This window comes from Microplitis demolitor, chromosome 10, assembly GCF_026212275.2.
Source record: "Microplitis demolitor isolate Queensland-Clemson2020A chromosome 10, iyMicDemo2.1a, whole genome shotgun sequence".
NCBI classification, from domain to species: Eukaryota; Metazoa; Arthropoda; class Insecta; order Hymenoptera; family Braconidae; genus Microplitis; species Microplitis demolitor.
Genome location: NC_068554.1, coordinates 13,959,097 through 13,984,123, shown reverse-complemented (window position 1 = coordinate 13,984,123; position 25,027 = coordinate 13,959,097). Strand labels below are relative to the sequence as shown.

Here is a 25,027-nt window from a genome sequence, read left to right as displayed (position 1 = left end):
TCCATACATCATGACCACAGTGTATCTATGGAAAAAAAAAGTTAATAACAATAGAGAGAATAATTGTTTCAAGAAAAATGAATATTAGAGATTAATCACCATGTCATTATCTCGTTGATGAAAACCTGGCACTGGTAGTAACTGAATATTTTCGAAGTCTACTGTTTTCACTGCGTGAGGTACTTCTTGGGTACCTGAAATTTTTATTTAGATCAAACCAACATAATAGAAATTACGTGTAGATGTACATAATCATCTCAATAATTACACTTCATTTGGTTCCAGTTAGATACTAGTGTTGCACAAAAATTTTGTATGATTTTTATTCCTTGAATTTTCATTACTTTTAGGTGCTGCTTCATTCAACCTTTCTCTCCCCTGTAAATAAGAATTTTTAAACTATTTTGAAAATGTATGACAATATACATCCTATCCGAAAAATTCCCATAGAATCCACTCAAATGCGACAAAAACCGCATAGAAACCGATATAGTCGATAGTATTCTATGCAGTTTTTGTCGCATTTGAGTGGATTCTATGGGAATTTTTGGATAGGGCAGAGTACTTAATTGTTTCGGCTTTAAACTCTTTTAATTTACTTACATTCCTCATGCCTCTCTTCGCTGTTTTTTTAGATTTATGACAATTACTTCCGGAACGTGTGTGGTTTCATTTGCGAATTCCGATGGTTCGTGATAATGGGACTTGATTCTTTAGCATCATTGGCAACTTTAACAACAGAAGTATTTTTAACTTCAGTGATATTTAACGCTTTAATTCCAGGGGCACTTTGTTCTTTAGATATGTTAGAAGTTACATCTTCTGAGTCCGTTTTTTCTCCTGCTACTTTGGAAGCTTTAATTGCAAGAGTGCATTCTTCTTCAACTGTAGAACCTTTGGTTGAAGAAGTTGCAGTACTTGGTCTTTGAGTTTTATTTAAAGATTCGGTTACACTGATAGTTATGCTTTTCAACGTAGATGAATTATTATTTACCTAGTCAGAAAAAATTACATTATCAGTCATCAGAAAATCACACAGATTACAAGACAATTTTAAGTAATGTCAAAAACTGAAGACTAATTTTTAATCTTATTTTCTAAATATTTATTAAAACAGCGGTGTTTATATAATTTTAGAGCTAAGAAATTACTCCAAATTAATTGTGGCTCATACCTTAGAATCTTTGACGAACTTGATGCTTTTTTTAAATTTCTTTTTTAGTTTGAGTTCCTTCAAAACTTTTTTCCTCTTCTAAAATAAAAATTTGACATCATTTAGTAAATTACAATTATATTTAAAATTTTTCGTTATTCATATACAAAAACGAATTAAAACACCTCATAAAATACTTCGCTGCATCTTAAATATAAACTTAGTTATTACTCATTTCAAATACACTTACCAACGGTTTTTTATTTTTATCTAAACGATTCTGATCATTTACGATTCCCATTTTTGATGGTGAAATACCCATCTGATCTGTTTGATTTTCGATTATTAAATCATTAATAACTTTTTCTGTAGGCTTATTTTCTTCATCAAGATTTGGAAACGATTGGTCATTCTTACTGCTGTTTTCTTTGTTATCTTCTAAATTATTCTTTTCTGAATCATTCATTTCCTAGATAGCAACAAAATAAAAGTATCTCCATGGCAATTCAATCCAATTTTTTAATAATATTTATTAATAATGATTTGGTTGGTACGGAGGAAACCAAAATTAGTTCGAGGATGTTGGCACGGAGTGTCCAATGAATCATTATTACTAAATATTATTAAAAAATTGGACTGGATTACCATTAAAATATAAATTAATTTAATTTCAATAATACACCAATCGAAAGATATATAATTGAACATGTATATACATATATATATATATATATATATATATATATATATATATATATATATATATATATATATATATATATATATATATATTAAAACATAATTAATAAAAGTAATTTTATTATTACTGAAATACAACTCATGTGGGAATTGCGTTGATTAAAACTAATAATGTATGGAAAATTACTTAGTAACTAGTTTCACTAATTAATTTCATATATTCATAAATAATTACTTAATACCGTTTGATATATTATTTATATATTATACTTATACACCATAAACTAAATAAATTATTTTATATTTTAACTAATTATTTTTGTAAAATAATTCGGAGGTCTACATTCTGAAAGCGACAGGTAATCAGATGTTTCATGCTATGAAAACTAAAATAGAATACTATTATTATTTTGATTTATAGTTTTGTAAATTGCAGATAAACATTATAAAAAATACAAATTATTTCGATCTCAAACTCCTCATTAGCATAGCGTCTTTGGATTGTAGAGAAAAGTTAGGGTTAAAATGGATAATTTGTCTCTTTATGATCCCAAATATTTTGGACGCAAACCAATGTAATTTTTCAATCCAGTTGTAAAGTAGATTACTTTTTTTTCAATAGCTTCTGCATTAATAATTATATTCTCACCACTCTCATCATTAACTTTATAACGTATACTTTGCTGAAATTTCGCAACGGAGACGCGGAACAGCCTAATATACGTTATATGGCGCCCGATGCCATTTTTACTTAATATTTATTTCTTCATTTATAATAACTTTTGATATTTAATATAACCGTTGTAAGCATATAACGTACACCTTGCTGAAATTTCGCGACGGAGACGCGGAACAGCCTAATATAGCGTATGCGATCGCCCACGCGTGTTCCTAAATAATAATAAATAATAATAAACGATATTAAGTACCGAGATCGAATTAAAATGAAATAATAAATTTAAACAATTATTAAATTATAAATAATAAATATTTGTCGTGCCTGGACCAGCTCCTCAGGCTGGGTTAGTGCACGCAGGCGCCAGACCGTTTATCCCAAAACGGACAAAATTTATTCAGGGGGAATTTACGAGGGAAAATCCGAGCAAGTGACTCACGACAAAGCGAATGAACATTCAGAAGAAATAAAATAAATAATGAAAACAAAAATTAGTAAATATATGATAACTAATTACATACAAGTAATAAATAAGATCAGGAAAAATGAAATTAAGCGGTAGGAAAAGATCCAGAGAAATAAATATTAAACTTTCCCCGACAGCTGTTGGTTTCCGAGTTTTAATTTTTATAAACAATATAAACAATATTTCACAATATTTAGTTTCGTTAAATCAATAACAATAATACCTGGTTATTTTGCCAAAAATAATATCGCAATATCACAATCAATTATATAAACTGAGTTGACCAAAACAAATATAATTTAATTTAATTGATAATATAAATTTTTAATATTAAATAAAAGAAACAAGTTTTTCATTTAAATTTTCCCAAAATCCTAAATAATAACAATATTTTTATTTCCTATTATCTCTCAGCACTCGTGAGAGAGAGAAAGATACGGAATTTATCCTCACTCACACTCAAAATAATAAATTCCTCTGTATTAAACTAATTTATAATTTTAAAATAAAAATTTCAAGAATAATTTTAGACCGCTGGGGTACGCAAATAAAACAAAAGTAACAAAAAAAAATGTAAAGTCACTCAATTATTTTAACTAATAATAAATATAAATAATAATAAATATATATAATAATGCTTAATATTTTCCTGCAAATATTTTGAGTGAGCACAAAAAAAAGAAATAATTTTAAATACTTCGGGAATTTTCACCCAAGTGATGATGTCAGTACTTGAGGAATTTACTTAAGTACTGTATGCGCTCTATAAATATATATACTATAGGCATATACATATGTATACTGGCAACGTTTCACTACGTTGTACTTAACTTATATATACATAGAAACATCCGAATATTTTAACAATAATAAACGAAATATCTAACAATAATTAACGTCAATTATTTATAATATTAATCATATATCATTCAGTAATCAATTATGAACAAATTAATTTCCCTCGCCGCGGCGACCAACAACTACCGGGGGGGAGGTTATCACGTGAAAAATATATGCCGTGAAAGAAATTCAAAGTACTTACTCAAAATTAATAATCTCCAGGAACCAAAATAATATGGGTTGAAACAAATATATCAACTAATTCACCTGGTGATCTTGAATAACTAAACTTTCTCTTTTTTTTTTTTTTTTTTTTTAATTACAAAATATAAATGCCGGGATGTACAAAGGACAGAGTCCACACACAATGCTAGCCCGTATCTTTCTAATTTAATTTTCCCGACCTCCACCTGTTGGTCGTCGCCCACCTGGCGCCACTGTCGACCTTAATTACTATTATAATTATTTTTATTAGCCCTGGGCCTAGTTTTAAATTGAAAATATAAAATACAAAGACAATCCTTCAATACCTGAATGATACATGAATAATTATTTAATGTATAAAATATCTATTTATAACTTTCCTATTTTTATTTTATCCGGGGTAACTGAAATAATAATTATTTAAAAATTATAAAATTGACGTCGGGAATTTAGCCAAAATATACCGAATATCATTCATGAGAAGGAATCCATGTATTCTTACAATTTGTTTGGTGTTTAATTGAACGACGGTATCACTTCTTTTTGGACGAGAATATAGTGTGCTACGAAGAACGATGTTATTATAGATACATCTGTTAATAATTTTAACACCCTAGTCACCATCAAAAAATCTCATAATCGTTTTCTTAAGTTCATTTTTTGGTATAACTCCTATGCCTATAAGCATTACTCCATTTTTAGAACATGTGACGTTTTTTAATTGCTTTACTTTAAATAGATTTATGCAATGATTGCGGCATACAATAGAATCAGTAGTGCTGTAAATATTGCTTTGAACAATTATCTTTTTTAAGAAAGTATTAACTAATTGATAAGTGACACCATTAGCTGCCTTAATAGAGAGTTTAATAAAAAACATCATATTTTCAAAGGGAAAAGTCGAACTTGTCCAAAGCGGCCCACTTTTCCGAACTGATTCTCCTAGATGTAGCAAAGAGTGGAAGTTAAAAGTCATAGCACTAACACCATACAATATCTGACAGTCATGGACAAATTGCAATATATTAATTTCACATATTAATATATCTTTTTTAGTTATATTATCACCCATGAGTGTCTATGCTACAAACAAATAGAAGATATGATTCGAGGCAATCATAATTTAAAATGTCAACCAAGCATGGTATGCTATCAAATAGCAACCACGATTCCTATTCAGAAGCTTTCGACTTTGCAGCCTCTTTTATTGTCTTTACCAGTCTATGAATTTCTTGCGGTCGCTTAATTTTCAACTGACGTTCGATAATTTGTTTTTGTTTATGAGGAGTTAAATGATAAGTAGTCTTTGGTTTAGTCCATAAAGTCCATAAGTGCTTCGTTACATCTAGTAAGATACCGTGCATATAATCCAACGGAAAACCCCGGACGCAATCAAAATGCTCCAATCTTTGCATTTCAGAACGGCCTTTCACACCTTTCACTGGTTTGTTTAATTCATCTACATCCTTTACATCTTTATCATGGCTTTCCTTTGTTCTTAAAGGTTGGTCTTGTTGGGTTATTGGATACCTCATTGCTGAACTATCATGAATTCCGTATGCATAGCACTAACTACAACCTGAGTATCCATTAAATTGCAATTGATTCTGAATAACAGGTCTAGCTACAGAATCCACACATAACAAAAGACAATAGAGCTTTAAATTTATATTTTTTCCAGTCATGTCCGTAATATTTACACCTCTATCCATAATAATTTCAGCTTGCCGAAGGAATTTTGTAATGTAAGTTTTCATAAGCTCTGGAAATGGCTCTATAGCAGTCATACAGAGTCCACCAAGAATCAAATGCCAAAATCGTATTGATGTTGATAATTCATTCAAATGGATTTGAATTGGCCATAAACTGTTTTTCGAACTTTTAAAAGGTGGTGCACCATCTATATTAACATTTTAAGTTAGTGCACCTGGTGACAAAGCTTGTACTTGTTGATACAACTAACCATCATATATATCACGGATTACATTATCGTTCAGACGCTCGCGTAGTTTGGCTACAGTACTTATTAAATCTTCTTTAATATCTCTATCTCTAAATATAAGTTTGAAACGATATTTTAAATTGGCAATCATTAAGGGATTCGGACTTTGGGAAGAAAGGTTATAGATTCTATGACAATGGCTGCACTTAAATTCACGATTTTTGATTTTGTCTGATAATGTTTTTGTAACTAAGATTTGATGACATTTTTAGTTTCACAATAAAAATTCAATTCAATTTTATTTCTAGGTGAATTATATGATTTAGTTCGCGAATAGTGAAAAATATTCCAAGATTGAAAAGTAGGACCGGCTAGAGTTTTAATTAAATCTAATAGATCATCTTAATCTTTTCTGGTCAAGTTGTTCGTAACTGAATATGCGGTAACCATGAGTAAAACGTCAGATCCTGTGAGTTCAGATTGTGGAAACATCACTTGATTGCCATGCATTTCATTTGGATCGGAATCTTGTGAGCTTGTACTAGATAAAACATCATCTTCATCTGTTGACTGATAGTATTCTAGAAGAAGATAGTTTTCTCGGTATTCATCATGATTATTTTCATAGTACTGGTCTGATACATTGGAACAAATTTCATTTTGAATACTTTCAAATGAATTATCGCATGAAGCTTCTTCTGATAAGTTTTGTACTGTTTTATCGCAATTGCAACATCTCTTACAAGTAGTTACTTCTTCATTGATGGATTCTTGAAGAGGTTGTTGAAAAACTGAATTGCTCTTCAAAGAAATATTTTTTAACGAAGTGCACAAATTATTAAGTTGAGAAACTTATATAAGTGAATTAAAATGAACACTTGTTCAAACTAATCACAATAACTAAATATTTTTATGTATAATTTTCAATTTAACCGATCAAATACAGTATCTATTCCTTACAGAAATATTTTTAACTTTCCGCCAAGAAAATTGCAAATTTTCAAAAATTTGGGAAGTTATTGGTTTTAGTCCGATTTTCGAAAATCGAATTTCTAAGGGATCTTGACGTTTTGAGATTCTAGGAAGCTATCCTGACTAATTTCACGATGATGTCCGAGTGTATGTATGTACGTACGTACGTATGTGTGTATGTATGTAAATATCTGCAACTTTTGATGGGATGAACCGATTTTGATTTTCAAGGTGTCATTCGACGTGGCTTGTCAATATCTAAAAGCTGAATAAAATTGAGTTTGATCAGCAGGGTTCGTTCAGAGATATTCCAAAAATAAACTTTTTTCAAAAATGTTTTTTTTGGATAACTTTTTATGTGCTCGATGGATTGATTCCAAAACCAACTGGACTCTGAAGCTTCATAAGCTGCCTCGAATGCCACCTCAAACATCAAAATCGGTTAATTCGTTCAAGAGAAACCTTCGTCGAAAGAATTAAAAAAAATAATTTTTTTAGTATTCTCGAAATTTTTTAAAAACGGCTCAATAAATCAATTTCAAAATCTGATCAGTTGTAGAACTCAATAAAACGCGTCGATTGCCACCTTAACCGCCTTAATCGGTTCATTTGTTCGGGAGATATCGTTTGAGAAAAAATCGTAACAAACGTTTTTTTTTCGAAAACAAAAGGATACAGAAGTATTTTCGAGCTCGAAAATGTATCTACAACAATTTTTTGAGCTCAAGGAGAAGTTTTAGGGCTGGGCCGCAGGGTCGACCTACAGACCGATTTTTTTCTATTCATCATGAAAATGAAAAATGAAAAACAACAATTTTTAATGTTAAATGTAGTAAAAAAAAACCTTTTCAGGTATAATTTGTATAAATAAATTTAATTCCTTGAAGTCATTTGAATTATTTAAAATAATTCATGATTTTAATAATTTAATCAATTCTAGATCATTTTTTTTCTATTTTTATTCCGAGACGTTAATGTTAGTTTGATTTTTCAATTTACCTATCAAGTTAGTCTGAGCATTTTAATTTGTATTTCAGTACTCAGAATAATTATTAGGATGTCACGAAAATAATTAATATTTTTTCTTAACTTTTGAGTTCAAAAATACTAGTTTTTATACATTTTTGAGCTCTTCAAGCTAGAAAATAGTAATTTCGCACCTTCTACTAGGAAAATTCAAGCAATGAGCGATAATAAAAACAAATAATAAGGTAGTTCGAAGTTAATAAATGGTGTATAAAATCGATTGAAAAACATTAAAATATTATTCTTGCTTGAATCCAGCAACCAAAAATTCAAATTAATCAACTTACTGCCAATAATGCTTTCAGCGTATTCAATTTCTCCTCAACAACAGGAACTATGTCAACCGAACGTTTCTCACTGTCTTTTATTTTTAATTGCTCATCGGGGTCCTCAAACTCGCTCAATTCAGAACTAGTTAGACAGTACTGGGCCGGTGGATAGGTTAGCCTGCCTCTATTAGAATTGCTTGTACGTATGTCGGCTTCTGAATCTAAACAATAATAATAAAAATAATATAACGAGTAACATAGATACTTATGTAATTTCAAGCTGAGAAAAAAAAGAACATACCTCTAACTAAAAGAATAAGAGCCTCCTTTCTTAAGTTGTTGTCATATAAGACTTGATATTTTTTGTTTTTAATTGGAATGAACGATACTTAGGTATGCGTGAAACACAATTCCGAATTTATCTCTTTCAGTAACGAGCTTTATGTGCACAAACATCAGCAATCCCAAAATTTTATCTAGAATACAAATTACATGCAATGAGAATTTTCTGCTTATAAAGTAAAAATATCACGATTTTTTGATGTGCTCGTAGTATAATAAAAAGTCTTTAAGTGAACAGAAATTAATGAATCGGAATCAAATCGGAAGTCAACAGGAGGTTTAGAGTTTCTAATCTGGATAAATCAGGATTTTTATTAGATTTATTAGATTAAAACTAGTTAATTATTGAAATACGCATAGTGAATAAATCAACGGAGTGTATATTCGCACTCCTGTGTGAATGAAAGTGGATATATGTGGATGTAAAAGTGGACATAAGGAAAAAATCGATGGCAAAATTTTCCCCATGGACTGATCAGGTTTTTTGGGCTGTTGGCAGACGAATACTCCTCACGACACCGCACTTAAGAATTTCACTTATGGTTTTACAAACCAATTTACAAAGACCAGGATATTATCCAAAGAAATTTATCAAAAGAAAACTTTTCAATCGAATTTAAAATTATAAATGTAGAGTAATAGAGTATTCAATTAGTTAGCTTAATGCGTGGATAATGTACCGATCCCTTGAACTCAAGTGTTGTCTCTCATCGAGACATCTTAGGTCCCAACCTTCGATGCCCCCTACCTAATTATGCGCACATAACCGATTAAAGGTCACTTGCTGCGCAAAACCATTCCTTGTGGTCTAGCGCCTAGCTCAGCCGAATTCAGTAATCAGGCTGTAATGAGAGAGAGAGAGAGAGAGAGAAAGACCAAATCCAGACAGAGACAGCGAGAGAGCCGCACTGTCATGTCGTAAACCAATGCTGCCCGGTTATACTCCCTGTTGCCAGACTTAAGATAGGGGCTCGGAAACTAAAAAAGACTAAATAATGTTATACAACGACTGAAATTAAATTGAGCCATTCAGTTTATTTTCTCGATGCAAAGTATTGATAAACAGAGGTTTTTTCTTTCTTGTCGCTATTCCTCGGCTGATAGAGTGGGTGCAGTCGGGTCAACCTCCATTTTCTCATCAATAACGAGTAGATCCGGATCATCGGACGAAACGGTTGACTCTCCATCACACTCCTGCTCATCTACGGCCAGCGGGTCCTTTTCAAGCCCTGGTTCTAATGGAATCAACTCCTCTTCTGGGGTCATAAAGACAACCTCGGGAACAGGTGCTACTGCTTCCTCTGGTGCAACCTTAACTGCCACATACCTTGCAACTTCGGTAGATGTGACGGCGGCACATGCCCCAGCTGGACAAACCTAGCCGCAGAGAAACGACCAGTTTGTTCTATCATCTGGGGCAGGGTACAACGTTTGCCCCAACGCTCCGGAAAACTTGATCGCTGACTCGGAGACATTACCAATTAACATGAAGATGGCCTTGGGACTGTTGATGGCGTGGTTACTTCTGGGGTCAGAAGAAGATCTGGTCGCGGCGCAGCTGGGTGGCGAAGTGGCGGAAGCGGCAGTCTCAAACGAATCTTTTCCTTATATAATATTCTAATTTATCCTCACTATTTATTCGCCAATCAACGAAATTCTCAGGATACTTCCGTACATTAGCTTTCTTTACATCGTACCACGAGCAAACTTGAGTATGTACGAAGTCTACGCCTTCATTTTTAATCTCATCGAGGACTTCGGACCACTCCACGGACTCCTGGTCCTCATATAGACGCGATAAGGCATCCGGGCCTTCGTTCTCGGTTCCACGACGATGTTCAATCGTTATCTGGTGGGCCAAAAGTTCCATCGCCCAACGGGCAAGTCTGCCGTTCGGATTTTTTAACGTATGAAGCCACTTTAACGAGGCGCGATCCGTGACTAGAACAAACGGAAACCCTTCAAGATAACATTCAGTCTCCTCACAGCCCGTACAACCGCCAAACACTCTTTCTCGGTTGTAATATAACGCGTCTCAGCACTCCGCAATGGCCTACTTAGACATATAATAAGACATATAATACTTAGACATATAAGAAACTCTTTCCCAGTATTTGGTTCTTTTTAAAGCAAGAACGCGCCTAGCCTCGTATCACTCGCGTCGGTATATAAATAGTACGGAAGATTTGATTGCGGTACAGCCAAAGGCTTAGCATTAACAAGAGCTCGTTTAAGATCCTGAAAAGCCTTTTCTTCCTCATCACCCCACTTCCATTCCGTGTTAACACTACATAATTTATTAAGAGGTCCTTGGACCTTCGCGACGTTTTGCAGGTGCCTATGGTACCAGTTTACAAGTCCACAGAAACTACGTACTTGCTTACGAGACTTTGGACGAGGGAAATTCGTGATAGGTGCTATTTTTTCAGGGTCAGGTCGTAGACTTTCGTTATCTACAAAAAAGCCAAGAAATTTTACCTCGGATCTTGAGAATTTGAATTTACTTGGATTTATTAATAATCCAGTCTCGCAAAATATTTCGAAAACAAGAGATAAAATGGCTTTATGTTCATCGTAAGTTTCACTTATAATTACCCAATCGTCCAGGTACGCGAAAACTTTGTCAGTCCAAGAACTCGGTAGGTTTCTCTTATGTACTCGCTCTACAAACCTCTCGCAAAGCTTATCCATGGCTTTTTGGAACGTAGAAGGTGCCCCCGCAAGCCCATAAGGCATGCGAACCCATTCAAATTGCCTCCTACTTTCGACAGAGAAGGCAGTGTAATAGAGCTGTAGCAAACCGTGTGTATTCGTTACTGAGTAACGGGTACGCCATCTAGTACCGAGTATCGAAACGTTACTCACGAATACTTTTCGTTACTCACATGTTTCGTATCATGGTTACATACGCTGTTTCAATGACGCAATGTAACGTTGCGTTGATGCGTGTATTGAAACGTTTCTTACTGATCGTTTTGCGCATGCGTGCGTATTTTCCGCGAATTAAAAACGTAACGTAAACTTAAGGACGTACAAAGAAAATAACGTTGTTTGATGATTTGTGAGATTCGTTATCCAGGTTTTTTTAATATTTAAATATTCATTAGAGGTATTGTTTTCGTGTGTGGAACAGAAACAAGGTAAGAAAGATATTTTACAAAATTGATGTAAGTACTTACGCACTATAGAAGACACAAGACGCAAATTCTTCACTTAGTCGCTTATTAGCTCTTTTGCGCCTTGTACTTTCGACAATTAAAAAATAGAACATTGAAAAATGCCTTGGTGTGAGTTGAGAATTTTACTAATAATTTAAGGAACACGGAAAAGTGCAAAGATATAACTTTTCGTCCGTAAATAATCTGATTTTCGTATTTTACAAATTCAATACGAAATACACGCCGTATTCTACTATTTGTCATAGATTAATAACAATCAGCATCCTTATTATGTTTATTCAATTGGTTTGAAATGAAGCTAATTGATTAGGTTCAACTATCAAAGTTGTCAAAATTTGTACAGAAATTTTGACAACTTTGACAGTTGAACCTAATTACTTCACTAATAAAGCACCAGAGAGCGCTAATTTCGGTACTATTGCTGCCTCTATATTTCATGCACGATCCCTGAAGACTGCAGCGAACTAAAGATTCAAATATCAAAAAATAGAACAATAATTAAATTATGTAACGTAGCTTCTCTAGTACGTAAGTATTTATATCTCGATGCATATGTATGTTTTTGTTTTTAATAAAAACGTATTTTCACTTTATTTGGTTCTTATGTTAAAAAGATATTATGGTAAAGTTCAAGTGAGATTTTATTGTTTCTTGGTTATTAAATGTTGTTAATTACTAATTGGTAATTAATAATTACCAAATAATGGTTATTGTTTATATTCGATTTATTTTTATTGTTTTTTCAATATTTTGCAATATTTGACAGTTTAATTTACCTACCTGCTACAATGGATAAGAAAAGAAGTAAGCTATGGGGTTTTTTTACGCAAGTTAAAGATGATAAGGCAAAATGTGATCTTTGTAAATCGTTGTATTCAGTGAAAGGCGGCTCTACTACAAATTTAATAAAGCACCTTGTTCAGTCACGAGCTTGATTAATTTAAATCAAGCTTCGTGCATTTCCGCTCGGTTCGGGAGAAGCCGAGCTCGCTACTAACTGAAGGTCAGAATAGTGCCGGGTCACTCGCTATTTGGGCCCGGCACATACTATTTCTAACTCAGGATCGTGTCAAGACGTCCTGAGAACCCGCTACAAGCTGACCAATCACAAAATTCGCTTCCTGTTGGCGCGCTTTTAAGCCAATGGGAAAATTCGTTATAGGCAGCAAGGCTGCCACGTCGACACCAAGCGTCTCGACGACTCAACGACGCTACCAATTTTAATTCTACAACTATCTGTCTAACCGCTTCGCTCAGAGTTTCTACAACGTGTCTTTGCTACGTGCAACCTCGTGCTTGAACCGCTTCGCTTATTAACTTGTGTGAAACTAAATCAAATCGCTACGCTAAATTATCCTCAATTCTTAGTCAGTAAATCAAGGCTGCTATTTATTGAGAATAAATAAATTATTCTTGTGATAATAAGTTAATTGTTAATTAATTATTATTGAAGTAACCGCTACTGACCACGTGTCAATTTTTATACGTGAATAAAATATCTGAGTTGCATTCGCTATCGCGTATAAATTTATCTAGTTGCATTCGCTATTGTATATATTTCTCACAATTTTAAGGTGTAAATCAGTGTAAATAAATCTATAATTTAATTTATAATAAAATCTGTGTAATTTTTAATTGTTTAACAAAACTCGCCTAAACCAGATCCATTAGTTTTATTCGCTCATTTTACATTTTGGTCCTTCGAGCCGGATCTGGCGAAATTTAAACAATTAAAAAATTATTTTAAATTGAAAATCAAAAAAAATTGTGAGAAAAAAAAGTGTAGTGTCAGTTCTGTGTCGTGAAATCGCTAAGTGCCGTGGGCATTGCTGAGCACTGCTAGAGTGCTGCCCAGGGTGATCTATTTTATACACCGGTGTAAAAAGACTTTTAAAACAGATAAGATCGAAAACTTAGCGTCGGTTTCACGTCATCGCGTCCATTTTGTGTGCCACGTATTAACAAGATGGCCGCCGAAGCTCAAATTGCTCTTCAAATGCAACGCATCGACACGATGCGCAATATGTCCAACCGCTTGACTGACGCTGTACTCGCTACCCAAGATGCTGCCGCCATTGACGCTGAACTCGCTATCCTGACGGAGTTGTGGAACCGCTTCAATTCGACTCACGAGAGGCTATACGAAGACGTACCTGAGATCATTACCAACGAATATCATACAGGTAACGCTTATGAAACCGCTAACGTTGCTTATACCTCTCTTAGAGTGAGACTCAGCGCTGCTAGACCCGCTCCAGAACCTGCTCATGAAGTTCAGCCCGCTAATCACGATCAGACCGCTTACTTTGGTGGAGTGCATAAATCTAACCTGCCACAAATCAAGCTGCCAACTTTCCAAGGGTCGTATGACGAGTGGGACTCGTTCAAGGACTTGTTCACGTCTCTCGTCATTAATGAAGATTCGCTAACTGGGTCTCAGAAGATGCATTACCTGAAGACTCAGGTAAAAGGTGAGGCCGCTGCATTACTCGCTAATCTCCAGATCACAGATGACGCTTTCCAACCCGCTTGGGAGTTGCTGAATACTCGCTACACAAATCCACGTCGATTGCTCGATATGCATATCGATGATTTGCTGGATCGCCAACCGCTAACTTCACACTCTGCTGCTGATTTGGACGCACTGTTACTCGCTAACAAAAAATCGCTGGACGCTATCGCTGCATTGGGAATTCCAATTGGTGAGTTGGACCCCTTTTTAATTCGTTTGACTGTTCGCTGCTTGCCTTCAGATCTGAGGGTGGAATGGATGGCTTCGCTTGGGTTATCCAATGAGTTTCCCACTTACCAACAGCTGCACGATATGCTCAAGGCCAAGGTTCGTGCGTGGGAAAACTCAGAGATTGGCGCTAAAATAACCTCAACGCAAGTTAAGAGTACCAGTGAGAGACCACTATCACCAAAGTCTTACGCTAAGTCAGCCGCTACAACCAAACAAGTTAAGTTTGGGAGCAGTAAATCCGCTACTCCTGCTAGATCAACGCCATCTACATCCACCGGTTCCGCTAGCTACGTCGCTTTCACTCCCAAGGAGCGTACGAGTGAACCGGGCATGTGCCCAATCTGCAGGGAGAAGCACTTCGTTCTATTTTGCCCCAGCTACCAGAAGGCGTCGCCACTGAACCGAAGGACGATTGTTCAGCATTACCGCTTATGCTTTAACTGTTTGGGACGCCATCGCTACGCTGACTGCAGGACTAAGCAGAAGTGCCGCCATTGTGATCAGCCACATCACACGTCGACTCATCTTGACGATGGTGCTGCCGCTAAACCAGCACAGGACGCTCCTGTAGCTGACCCAGGTAACAAATAGTTCCAATTTGGTAACTTTTGTTTTGAATTCGCTAACTTAGTCTGCTTTCAGCTCATTCGCTTAATGTTTTACTCGCTACCGCTATTGTTAAGTTGAATTCGCTAACAGGAAGTACATGTACAGCCCGTGTACTTATTGATCAAGGATCGGAGTTATCCTTTGTGACGCATTCGCTAATCAAGAAGCTGGATATTCAACTCAGTAAAGCAGCTGTACCATTACGTGGAATTGGTAATGTGTCAGCTGGGCATTCGCTTGGGTCATGCAAGATGACGCTGCATTCGCTACACAACAACGCTTCTATTACCATCCAAGCTCATGTGCTTGCTCTATTGACGGTAAACTTACCGTCATTTACGCTAACTAAGAAGAAGAAATGGCCGCATATAACTGGGCTACAACTCGCTGATCCAGACTTCTTGACATCAAGACCTATTGACATCATTCTGGGTGCAGCACCAGCTGCACATATAATCAACGCTAAAATACGAAAAGGAAGTGAAAATGACCCAATCGCTCAGTCAACATCACTTGGTTGGATCATATATGGATCTGTGGACACCGCTACATCAAAATTGACCGCTCATGGTCATCATGTCGCTGTTGATGATCAACTACAAGACTTGTTAACCAAGTTTTGGTACCAAGAAGAGCCACAGACAGAATTCGCTACACGCTATACTGAAGAAGAAGAAGAGTGTGAACAACACTTTGTCAATACACACTACAGACAGTCTGATGGTCGATATGTCGTTCGCTTGCCGCTTAAATCTTCGCCAAGTCAACTGGGTGATTCGCTCAGAGCTGCACAATACGCTTTACTACGTCTTCGCAAACGACTGGAAGCTGATCCAGTCTACAAGAAGTTGTACTTCGACTTCCTGAAGGAGTATGAAGACTTGGGGCACATGAAACGTCTGAAATTAAAGGAATTACCACCGAACAGCTACCTGTTGCCTCATCATGGGGTTCTGAAAGAGCAGAGCACTACCACCAAGCTCAGAGTGGTATTCAATGGGTCCTGGAAAACTACATCTGGCGTATCTGTCAACGAGATACTTCATGTGGGCCCAAAGATCCAAGTTGACATCAGTGATGTACTTATTTGACGAAGATGACATCCCAATAGTATTTGCACTCGCTACTGTTACTTATGGAACAACATCGGCTCCATATCTCGCTGGAAGAGCACTCTTACAACTCGCTGAAGACGAAGGGAAAAAATTTCCGAAGGCTGTCGAACCGCTAACTAATACACGCTACGTTGACGACATCTATGGAGGTGCAGATGAACTCGCTGAGGCAATCCAAGTTGCTCTCGACACAAAAAATATGTGCGCCACAGGATGTTTTCCGCTTGCCAAGTGGGCAAGTAATTCAACTGAATTACTTTCTCAAGTCGCTCCAAGTGAAACCCAAGAAGATACACCAAGAGAGCTTGGGGATACTACAGTAAAAGTGCTCGGGCTAACCTGGAATTCAACACAGGATAAATTCCAGTTCGGATATTCGCTTCCAGAAGCATCACCAACAACTAAACGCACAATTTTATCTGAAATTGCTCGCTTGTTTGACCCACTGGGTTTCTTGGCACCGATTATCGTGAGAGCCAAGATGTTCATGCAGAAGCTCTGGCTGCAGAACTTTGACTGGGATGCTACGCTATCACCGTCGCTTCTTCAAGAATGGAATTTGTTTCGAGATGAACTACATCAGATCTCGAAGATTCAGATACCTCGCTGGAATCATGTTAAAAATGGTGTATCAATTGAATTACATGGATTCTCTGACGCTTCACAACTCGCTATGGCTGCTGTAGTTTATCTAAAAGTTACTGACGCTACTGGAAGCTCCAATATCTCGCTAGTGTGTGCCAAAACACAAGTTGCACCACTGAAGCCTATAACTATACCAAGAATGGAGCTCAATGCCGCTGTCTTACTCGCTCAACTGATACTCTACGTCAAGAAGGTTTTGAAACTTGAAAACGTTCCAGTTTTCATGTGGACAGACTCCGCTGTATCCTTAACGTGGATACGAAACAACCCAGCTAGATGGAAAGTCTACATTCGCAACAGAGTTACCAAGATTCAAGAATCGCTACCAAGTGTCAACTGGGATTTTGTTCCTGGAAAACTTAACCCAGCTGACTGCGCTTCAAGAGGTTTAACAGCAGCCAAACTAGAACAGCATTCGCTATGGTGGACGGGACCAAAGTGGCTCAGTCAATCAAAAGATAACTGGCCATCTTTTGATATCCCTACGCAGACGGTATCACATCTTGAAGAACGTCCAGGTCTGGTTTTTACCATCTTCAAGGCAGATTCACACCCGCTATACACGCTACTAGAAAAATTCTCTAAGTTGTCACCTTTACTTCGCACGCTTGGAATCTGTCTTCGTGCCATCGCTAAATTTAAAAAAGTGCCACAGTCCACACTGGACACACCACTCTCTACAGTTGACCTGGAACTCGCTAAGACTTTGCTGATCAAGTATACTCAAAGTCAGTACTATTCGCAAGAGCTGAAACTATTGAAGGATGGTGATTCTCTACACCGAAGTCATCATCTCGCTAAATTGATTCCCTACGTCGACTACAACGGAGTACTCAGAGTTGGCGGTCGCTTGAAGAATTCGCTGCTGGATGATGAACAGAAAAATCCAGCTATTTTACCAAGGTCATCACGCTTAAGTACGCTATTGATAGATCATTCGCATCGAAGAACATACCATGGGGGAACTCAATTGACTCTCGCTGATCTACGGAGATCTGTCTGGATAGAAGGTGGTCGAGTTCCAGTCAGATCACACATTCTTCGCTGCGTCGTGTGCACGAGACATAGAGGTGTTCGCGCACAACAATTAATGGGACAATTGCCATCCGCTCGTGTAAGACCATCTAAAGCATTCTTACACACTGGAATAGACTACGCTGGGCCAGTAACACTGAAGACTTTCCAAGGTCGAGGTGCCAAAACCTATAAAGGATGGATCGCTGTGTTTGTATGTCTCGCTACGTCCGCTATACATATTGAAATTGTCACCGATTACTCTACTGACGCTTTCGTCGCAGCATTTAGAAGATTCACTAGTCGAAGAGGCGCCTGCAGTATCCTATACTCGGACTGTGGTACAAATTTTGTAGGAGCAGACGCCACGCTAAAGAAAGAATTCGCAGCAGGATCGAGACAGCTAAAAGAACTTCAGTATTTACTCGCTACAGATGGCACAGACTGGAAGTTCAACCCACCAAGTGCTCCCCACTTTGGTGGCAAGTGGGAAGCAGCCGTAAAGTCAATCAAGTTCCATCTCATACGAACTATTGGTGAATCGCTATTGACTTACGACCAACTCGCTACAGTCTTAACACAAATTGAGGCTGTGTTAAATTCAAGACCGATCGCTCCGCTATCTGAAGATCCTGCAGATTTAACCGCTCTAACTCCTGGACATTTTCTCATCGGTGAACCACTAATCGCCGTACCTGGGCCCTCGCTACTGGAAAATAATTCAGCTACGTTGTCACGCTGGCAACAATTACAACAAATGTTCCAGAGATTTTGGAGTAGATGGTCATCAGAGTACCTGCAACGTCATCAATCTATTTCGAAGTGGCATAATCCGCAAAACAACATCAAAGTGGGTTCATTAGTCTTGTTGACTGATGAAAGATTCCCACCATCAAAATGGCCGCTTGCTCGAGTACTCGCATTACATCCAGGCAGAGATGGCCTGACTCGAGTAGTCACGCTGAAGACCGCTACCACGGAACTTGTACGACCAATCGCTAAGCTGTGTGTACTACCAGTGCACTCTCCAGAAGACAATCCAGTCGACACAGTCGCCAGCGCTGGGGAGAATGTTCAGTCACGAGCTTGATTAATTTAAATCAAGCTTCGTGCATTTCCGCTCGGTTCGGGAGAAGCCGAGCTCGCTATTAACTGAAGGTCAGAATAGTGCCGGGTCACTCGCTATTTGGGCCCGGCACATACTATTTCTAACTCAGGATCGTGTCAAGACGTCCTGAGAACCCGCTACAAGCTGACCAATCACAAAATTCGCTTCCTGTTGGCGCGCTTTTAAGCCAATGGGAAAATTCGTTATAGGCAGCAAGGCTGCCACGTCGACACCAAGCGTCTCGACGACTCAACGACGCTACCAATTTTAATTCTACAACTATCTGTCTAACCGCTTCGCTCAGAGTTTCTACAACGTGTCTTTGCTACGTGCAACCTCGTGCTTGAACCGCTTCGCTTATTAACTTGTGTGAAACTAAATCAAATCGCTACGCTAAATTATCCTCAATTCTTAGTCAGTAAATCAAGGCTGCTATTTATTGAGAATAAATAAATTATTCTTGTGATAATAAGTTAATTGTTAATTAATTATTATTGAAGTAACCGCTACTGACCACGTGTCAATTTTTATACGTGAATAAAATATCTGAGTTGCATTCGCTATCGCGTATAAATTTATCTAGTTGCATTCGCTATTGTATATATTTCTCATAATTTTAAGGTGTAAATCAGTGTAAATAAATCTATAATTTAATTTATAATAAAATCTGTGTAATTTTTAATTGTTTAACAAAACTCGCCTAAACCAGATCCATTAGTTTTATTCGCTCATTTTACACACCTTTTAAAAAAACACAGATCAACCTATGAAACCATCAATCCATGCTCTGGGTCAGATGTTGCAGTTCTAGGAGCTCCCGAATCATCAACTTCAGCAAGTACAGAATCTACTATACCTGAAATTAAAACAAATGACAAAAATTCGCAACAGACTAAGTTAAGTGCCTTTATTCGACATTCTGTAGGAGTAGCAAAAGAAAAAAAAAATTAATAATTTGATTTTTAAAATGATAGTTAAAGATCTGCAGCCTTTTTCTGTAGTTGAAGACGAGGGTTTTAAGGCTCTCATTAATTACTTAGAACCAGGCTACAAAATGCTTTCAAGGTACATACTAAGCAACACTTTATTGGATGCGCAATACTCAGAAGCCCAAAAAAAAATTAAAAGATGAATTAGAAAATGCAAAATATGTATCGATTACCACCGATGGCTGGACTTCAAGATCAACAACTTCTTACCAAGCTGTAACAGCCCATTATTTATTAAACTGGGAATTGAAGTCTGCTTTACTAGGATGTTTTGAATGTCATGAGAGACACACGGCCGAATATATTAAAAATGAGTTGTATAGGTTGCCCTGCCATTGGAACATACAAAATAAAATATTTGTCTGCGTTACAGATAACGCAGCGAACATGAAGGCGGCTATACGATTAACAAATTATGAACGTTTGCCGTGTATAGCTCACACTCTTAATTTAGTTGTGCGTGCAGGACTCCAGGACTGTGATCTCGGGAATCCCTAATCAAAAACCATTACTTTTTTTTTCGTTACTTTTATACCTTTACAGTGTAAGGAATGGAACGCTTCCTTAAGATCCATAGTTGTGATATACTTCGCGTTATGTAGAGCACTTAAAATACGTAGCATATTAGGAAGGGGGTGAGCGGGTAAAATAGTGTATTTGTTGATTGGTCGGTAATCAACGCAAAAACGCCAATCACCCAAGGTTTTGGTCACCATTACCGGAGAACACGACCAGAAACTGTCACTAGGCCTAATATAGCCTTTCTCGAGCAGTTCGTCTATTTGTTTATTTAATTCTAACATTTCCGTATATTTAATTTTAACATTTCCGATTCCAAAAATACATCAAAATCTTTCTGTTGATCACAAGTCAACGTTTGACAACTAGTTTGCTTATCGCGACAATTTAATAATTCAAATGGATGACTTTCATTAGTGTCTTTGAATTACCAAGTTCTCGTAGCGCAATCTATTAATATCCCGAACTGAAGAGCAAAGTCCATACTTAGGATAACTGAATAACTCAGGTCTTCGAGGACACTCAAATATTGCTCTCCCGCTATTGTACCGATTTGAACTATGAACGGAGCCCTCCCCTCCCCCAATAGTTTTGCATTGGGTATGATTCGCGAGAAGAACTCCCCGACGGTTCGTATCATCCTGTTGTAATTGACTAGAGCTAAGCTCACGTATTTGGTTATACACTCGCCAATTAATATAGGACCTCTCACTTCCCGTATCAATAATACCGTTAACTTGCACCCCGAATATCCAGATGGACACCGGTATACGAGCTGTAATAGTAGGTGGTACAGGGCCAGTAGCCGTATAAAATTTGGTCCGAGATGCAATACGATTGGCGATATGTGAGGGCTATGCCTTATCTCTGAGTATCTCAGGAAGATACGACGCGCGCGAAGGTGAAAGACACGGTGGTGGGGAGCTATGGCTAACAGCTGGACCTTCAGATTCTAATCCTGGGTCCAATTCTTCCTCCCACTCTTCTTCAGTCTCTTCGTCACTCTCAAGTGGCTCCAGACCACATAAATATGGCATACCGGGCACGTCTACGAAACTTGGTTCTTCGGATTCGTTTGAACCAAACGACTCAATAAAATCGCTAACTTCTAAAGTCTCTAAAATTTTCCGATGTATTTCGTTAGGATTATTCTCGACCGAGAGGAAAGGACGATCAAAACTGGTGCAAATTTCCTCAAATAAATTATCAGACATAGGTTAATTAGCCATGGGCCGTGCTTCTTCCCTCAAGCCTTCCCAATGATTAATTTCGTCGGAATTTAAAACGAATGAATTTATTTCGTCACTATTTAAAATCGGTTGGTCCTTGTTTAAAACAAATAAGTTATTATTTAAAAAAGATGAGTTATCTAAAATCGGTAAGTCATTATTTAAAACGAATAAATTATTGGATACGTCATTGTTTAAAACAGATAAATTATTAAATATAGATAAACCGTACGTATTATCATATAAACCACAAAACTGCGTGAATGGATTTTCTTCAACATCCAAATTTTCCAAATTACAGCCACTACTAATTTCATTATCAACATTAAAGTAAATTAAATCTTCGACCACGCGATTTAAATTATTTATAACCGATACTGGGCTTCGCAGGTCAATTGAATTGACCTCAGTCCCAAATTTATTATCATTATTATCAATAACGGAGCTCGCTACGTTCGCTATTTGATTTTCTAATACTACATCACTTATCAGTTCACCACTGATTAACACGACTGGACCGATAGTACGCTCTAAGCCGCCATCAGGTCTCGAAATTGAATCTTTTCTAATTGAAATTTCATAATTAAATTCTTTATCTGGACCGACAGTACGCACCAAGCCGCCGCCTGGTTCCAAACTTAAATCTTTTAAATTCTCAACATTGATATCTATAACTGGACCGACAGTACGCTCTAAGCCGCCGCCTGGAGCCGAAATTAAATCATCTACATTATTTGATAAAATTATTTCAAATTCATTTGGTTTATTCAACCAGGACTGATGTGAACGATAGCTACTAGAGCTCCAATTTCACCCTATTATTTGGTTTAACGATTTTCTAGCTTTCGCGCCCTGTTCCCTCGGGGAATAGGAGGGCGAAGCTAGTTTTTTGATTGATCAGTGCGACTAACATCGCCAGCACTGGTCGGTTGGACTTCGACACAATTAGGATGGTTGTTTGGATTGCTTATATTATCATAATTATTATTGACGTGATTATTACGAATAAAACGATTTGAACGGTTACCACGGTTATTTCGGTTGTCATTTCTTTTAAAATTTTTTAAAGTTGGATTCGGGTTTCCCCTATTAAAATTATTTACATTTGGTTGCCCAAAATTCAAATTATAATTATTACTATTATTATTAAAGATTATTATTTGGGTTATGATTTGTTGGGACGGGAGTAGCTAACGGACGTAAATTTGAACTGCCCGTAAATCTGGGCTGAAATGAATCTGCATTTGTTCTAAAACAATTTTGTCTGACGTGTCCTATTTTAAAACAGAAATTACAGACGTCTACTCTGTTATTAATACACTGTTCAGATATATGACCATTTCCGCCGCAGTTAAAACAAAAGTATTGGTCAAAATTACGACCAGCAGTAATTTCACTGAACGTACGCGAAATGGCATTTGAGTTGCCACTATTATTCGCATTATAAGAGTAACGTACCCGATTATTTGGAGATGAGATATTATTTTGAGGAGTTGGGACAGCTGCTGTCGATGCACAAACAATCAATTTGCCATCGTCACCTTCTCGGATTTCCTCGATAACGAGTGGTTGTTTATCGTTCATCATCTCAACCAAAATAGGAGTACGCGGGAACGTATGTACTGCTGAGCACCGCGATTTTTCTTATGTTTTAGCATGCGACTTATCGGATGGCTCGGACGCGCGTTTGTTTTCTTCCAGCAGCACGGCGGCCTCATGTAATACCGAGAAGAGGTCATCATAAGTATTCACTGACCTAGAGAATACTAAGGTGGAAAGATTTCTAGGTAAGTGATTACGAATACACATAACCTGTTCTGATTCAGGAGGTAGGTTACGCATCTCACTATATTTTTATTGAACTCTAAATGTGAAATCGATTGACGATTCACCGGATTCTGGTCTCAACTGACCAATTTCCATCAACAACTGGGTGTCCGTGTTTTGTGAGCCAAAAGCTCTTAAAAATTCCCGTTTGAAATGGTTATAATCTGACCAGTGTCTGCTGTACGCGTCATACCACTCAGTAACTTTACCAGTCAAAAGGTACCCGAGAATTTTCACGTAATCTGTCATGAGCCAACCCTCGCGAAACGCCATGGCTTCAAATGAAGCCAAAAAACTATTGGCTGATAGATCACCCTGCGGATAACGTACAGGCCACGCTCTCACGATTTCCCTTATATCGCGCTATTTGCTTAACGAAACTGCCGCGGCGTTTGGTATTAATAGATTATTCGCTCTAGGTTGATCATAATGCTCTTGGTGTCTTTACCATCGTAATTTCCATTATTATTATTACCAGCAAGTGAATTATCCCGTAATATTTCAAAATTATTGTCGTAATTATTACCGTAATTATTTATCGGTGGATTATTATTTGAATTATTATTTTAAATTCGGCTGGGATTATTGCAACGATAATTATTGCCGTTAGAATTATTGTTTAAATTGTTGTTATAAATTCCGCTAGGATTAATAATGGAGTGGTCGTTACTACTATTGTTTAAATTATTATTAAAATTATTGTTACTGAGACCGGCCGTATTGTTGTGAGAATTATTTATTCCACTGGTACTTGGTTGTATATTCACCGGGAGGGCTGAAGTTGTTGCAGCCCTAGTATCATGGTTCAAGTGACCTTTATCATACCCCCCGTCACCAAAACTGTGAGTTATCTCGCGAACAGTTTATGTATCTGGCTGTACAGGCACTTGCGAATTATCTCCACGTTGCGTGCTCATAGCTAGGGTCAAATTTTGTAGACAATTCAAAATTTGAGCCAGGGCAGTTTGAGTTACCGCTTGATCAGCCTGTGCAGAAACTGGAACGGTGCCAGGAGGAAAAGCGGATCCCGCATTAGGCTGAACTTGATGTGGAAGTACCGGTGGGGAGTTTTCTGTGAATACTTCGTCCACAGACGCCCTTAAATTATTATCGATATTTGTTGGGTTTAGATTTAATTGTACGCTTGTATTAACGGCCGATGGGTCGTTTGTTTGAATCAACCCAGATGAACTTGTAACAGTAATTGGTGCGGTAGTGACGGTATTCGTTATTGTCGCGGTAGTAATCGGTATAGTAGTGACAATATTTAGTGTTGCCGCGGTAGTAATCGATATAACAGTGGTCACTGTCATGATCATAGACTCGGTATTCAGTCCCATGTTCCCCAAGTTACGCCTAACTGGCAGTTTAACTTGCTGTGGGGTGTCAGTAGTCACGATCAGATTAGGTATGACGGGTAACGGATTAGGATTCGACATCGGCGAGCTCGCTGACCAAACC

The 25,027-nt window shown here is 37.1% G+C and overlaps 1 protein-coding gene across 1 annotated transcript; it reads right to left on the bottom strand.

Moving 5' to 3' along the window:
- Window positions 1-646: 646 nt before the first annotated feature.
- On the bottom strand, window positions 647-1,619 carry LOC128668865 (uncharacterized). The gene is made up of 3 exons (XM_053742672.1): window positions 1,404-1,619; window positions 1,175-1,252; window positions 647-994 (listed from the first exon to the last, which is right to left on the bottom strand). The coding sequence occupies exons 1-3, from the start codon at window positions 1,617-1,619 to the stop codon at window positions 647-649; spliced, it is 642 nt and encodes a 213-aa protein (XP_053598647.1).
- Window positions 1,620-25,027: the final 23,408 nt, after the last annotated feature.

Coding starts and splice junctions, on each gene's coding strand:
- LOC128668865 (XM_053742672.1), bottom strand. CDS start 1,619: ATGAATGATTCAGAAAAGAATAATTTAGAAGATAACAAAGAAAACAGC. Junction 1,253..1,403: donor ATAAAAATAAAAAACCGTTG/GTAAGTGTATTT, acceptor TTTTTATTTTAG/AAGAGGAAAAAAGTTTTGAA. Junction 995..1,174: donor AGTTCGTCAAAGATTCTAAG/GTATGAGCCACA, acceptor TTTTCTGACTAG/GTAAATAATAATTCATCTAC.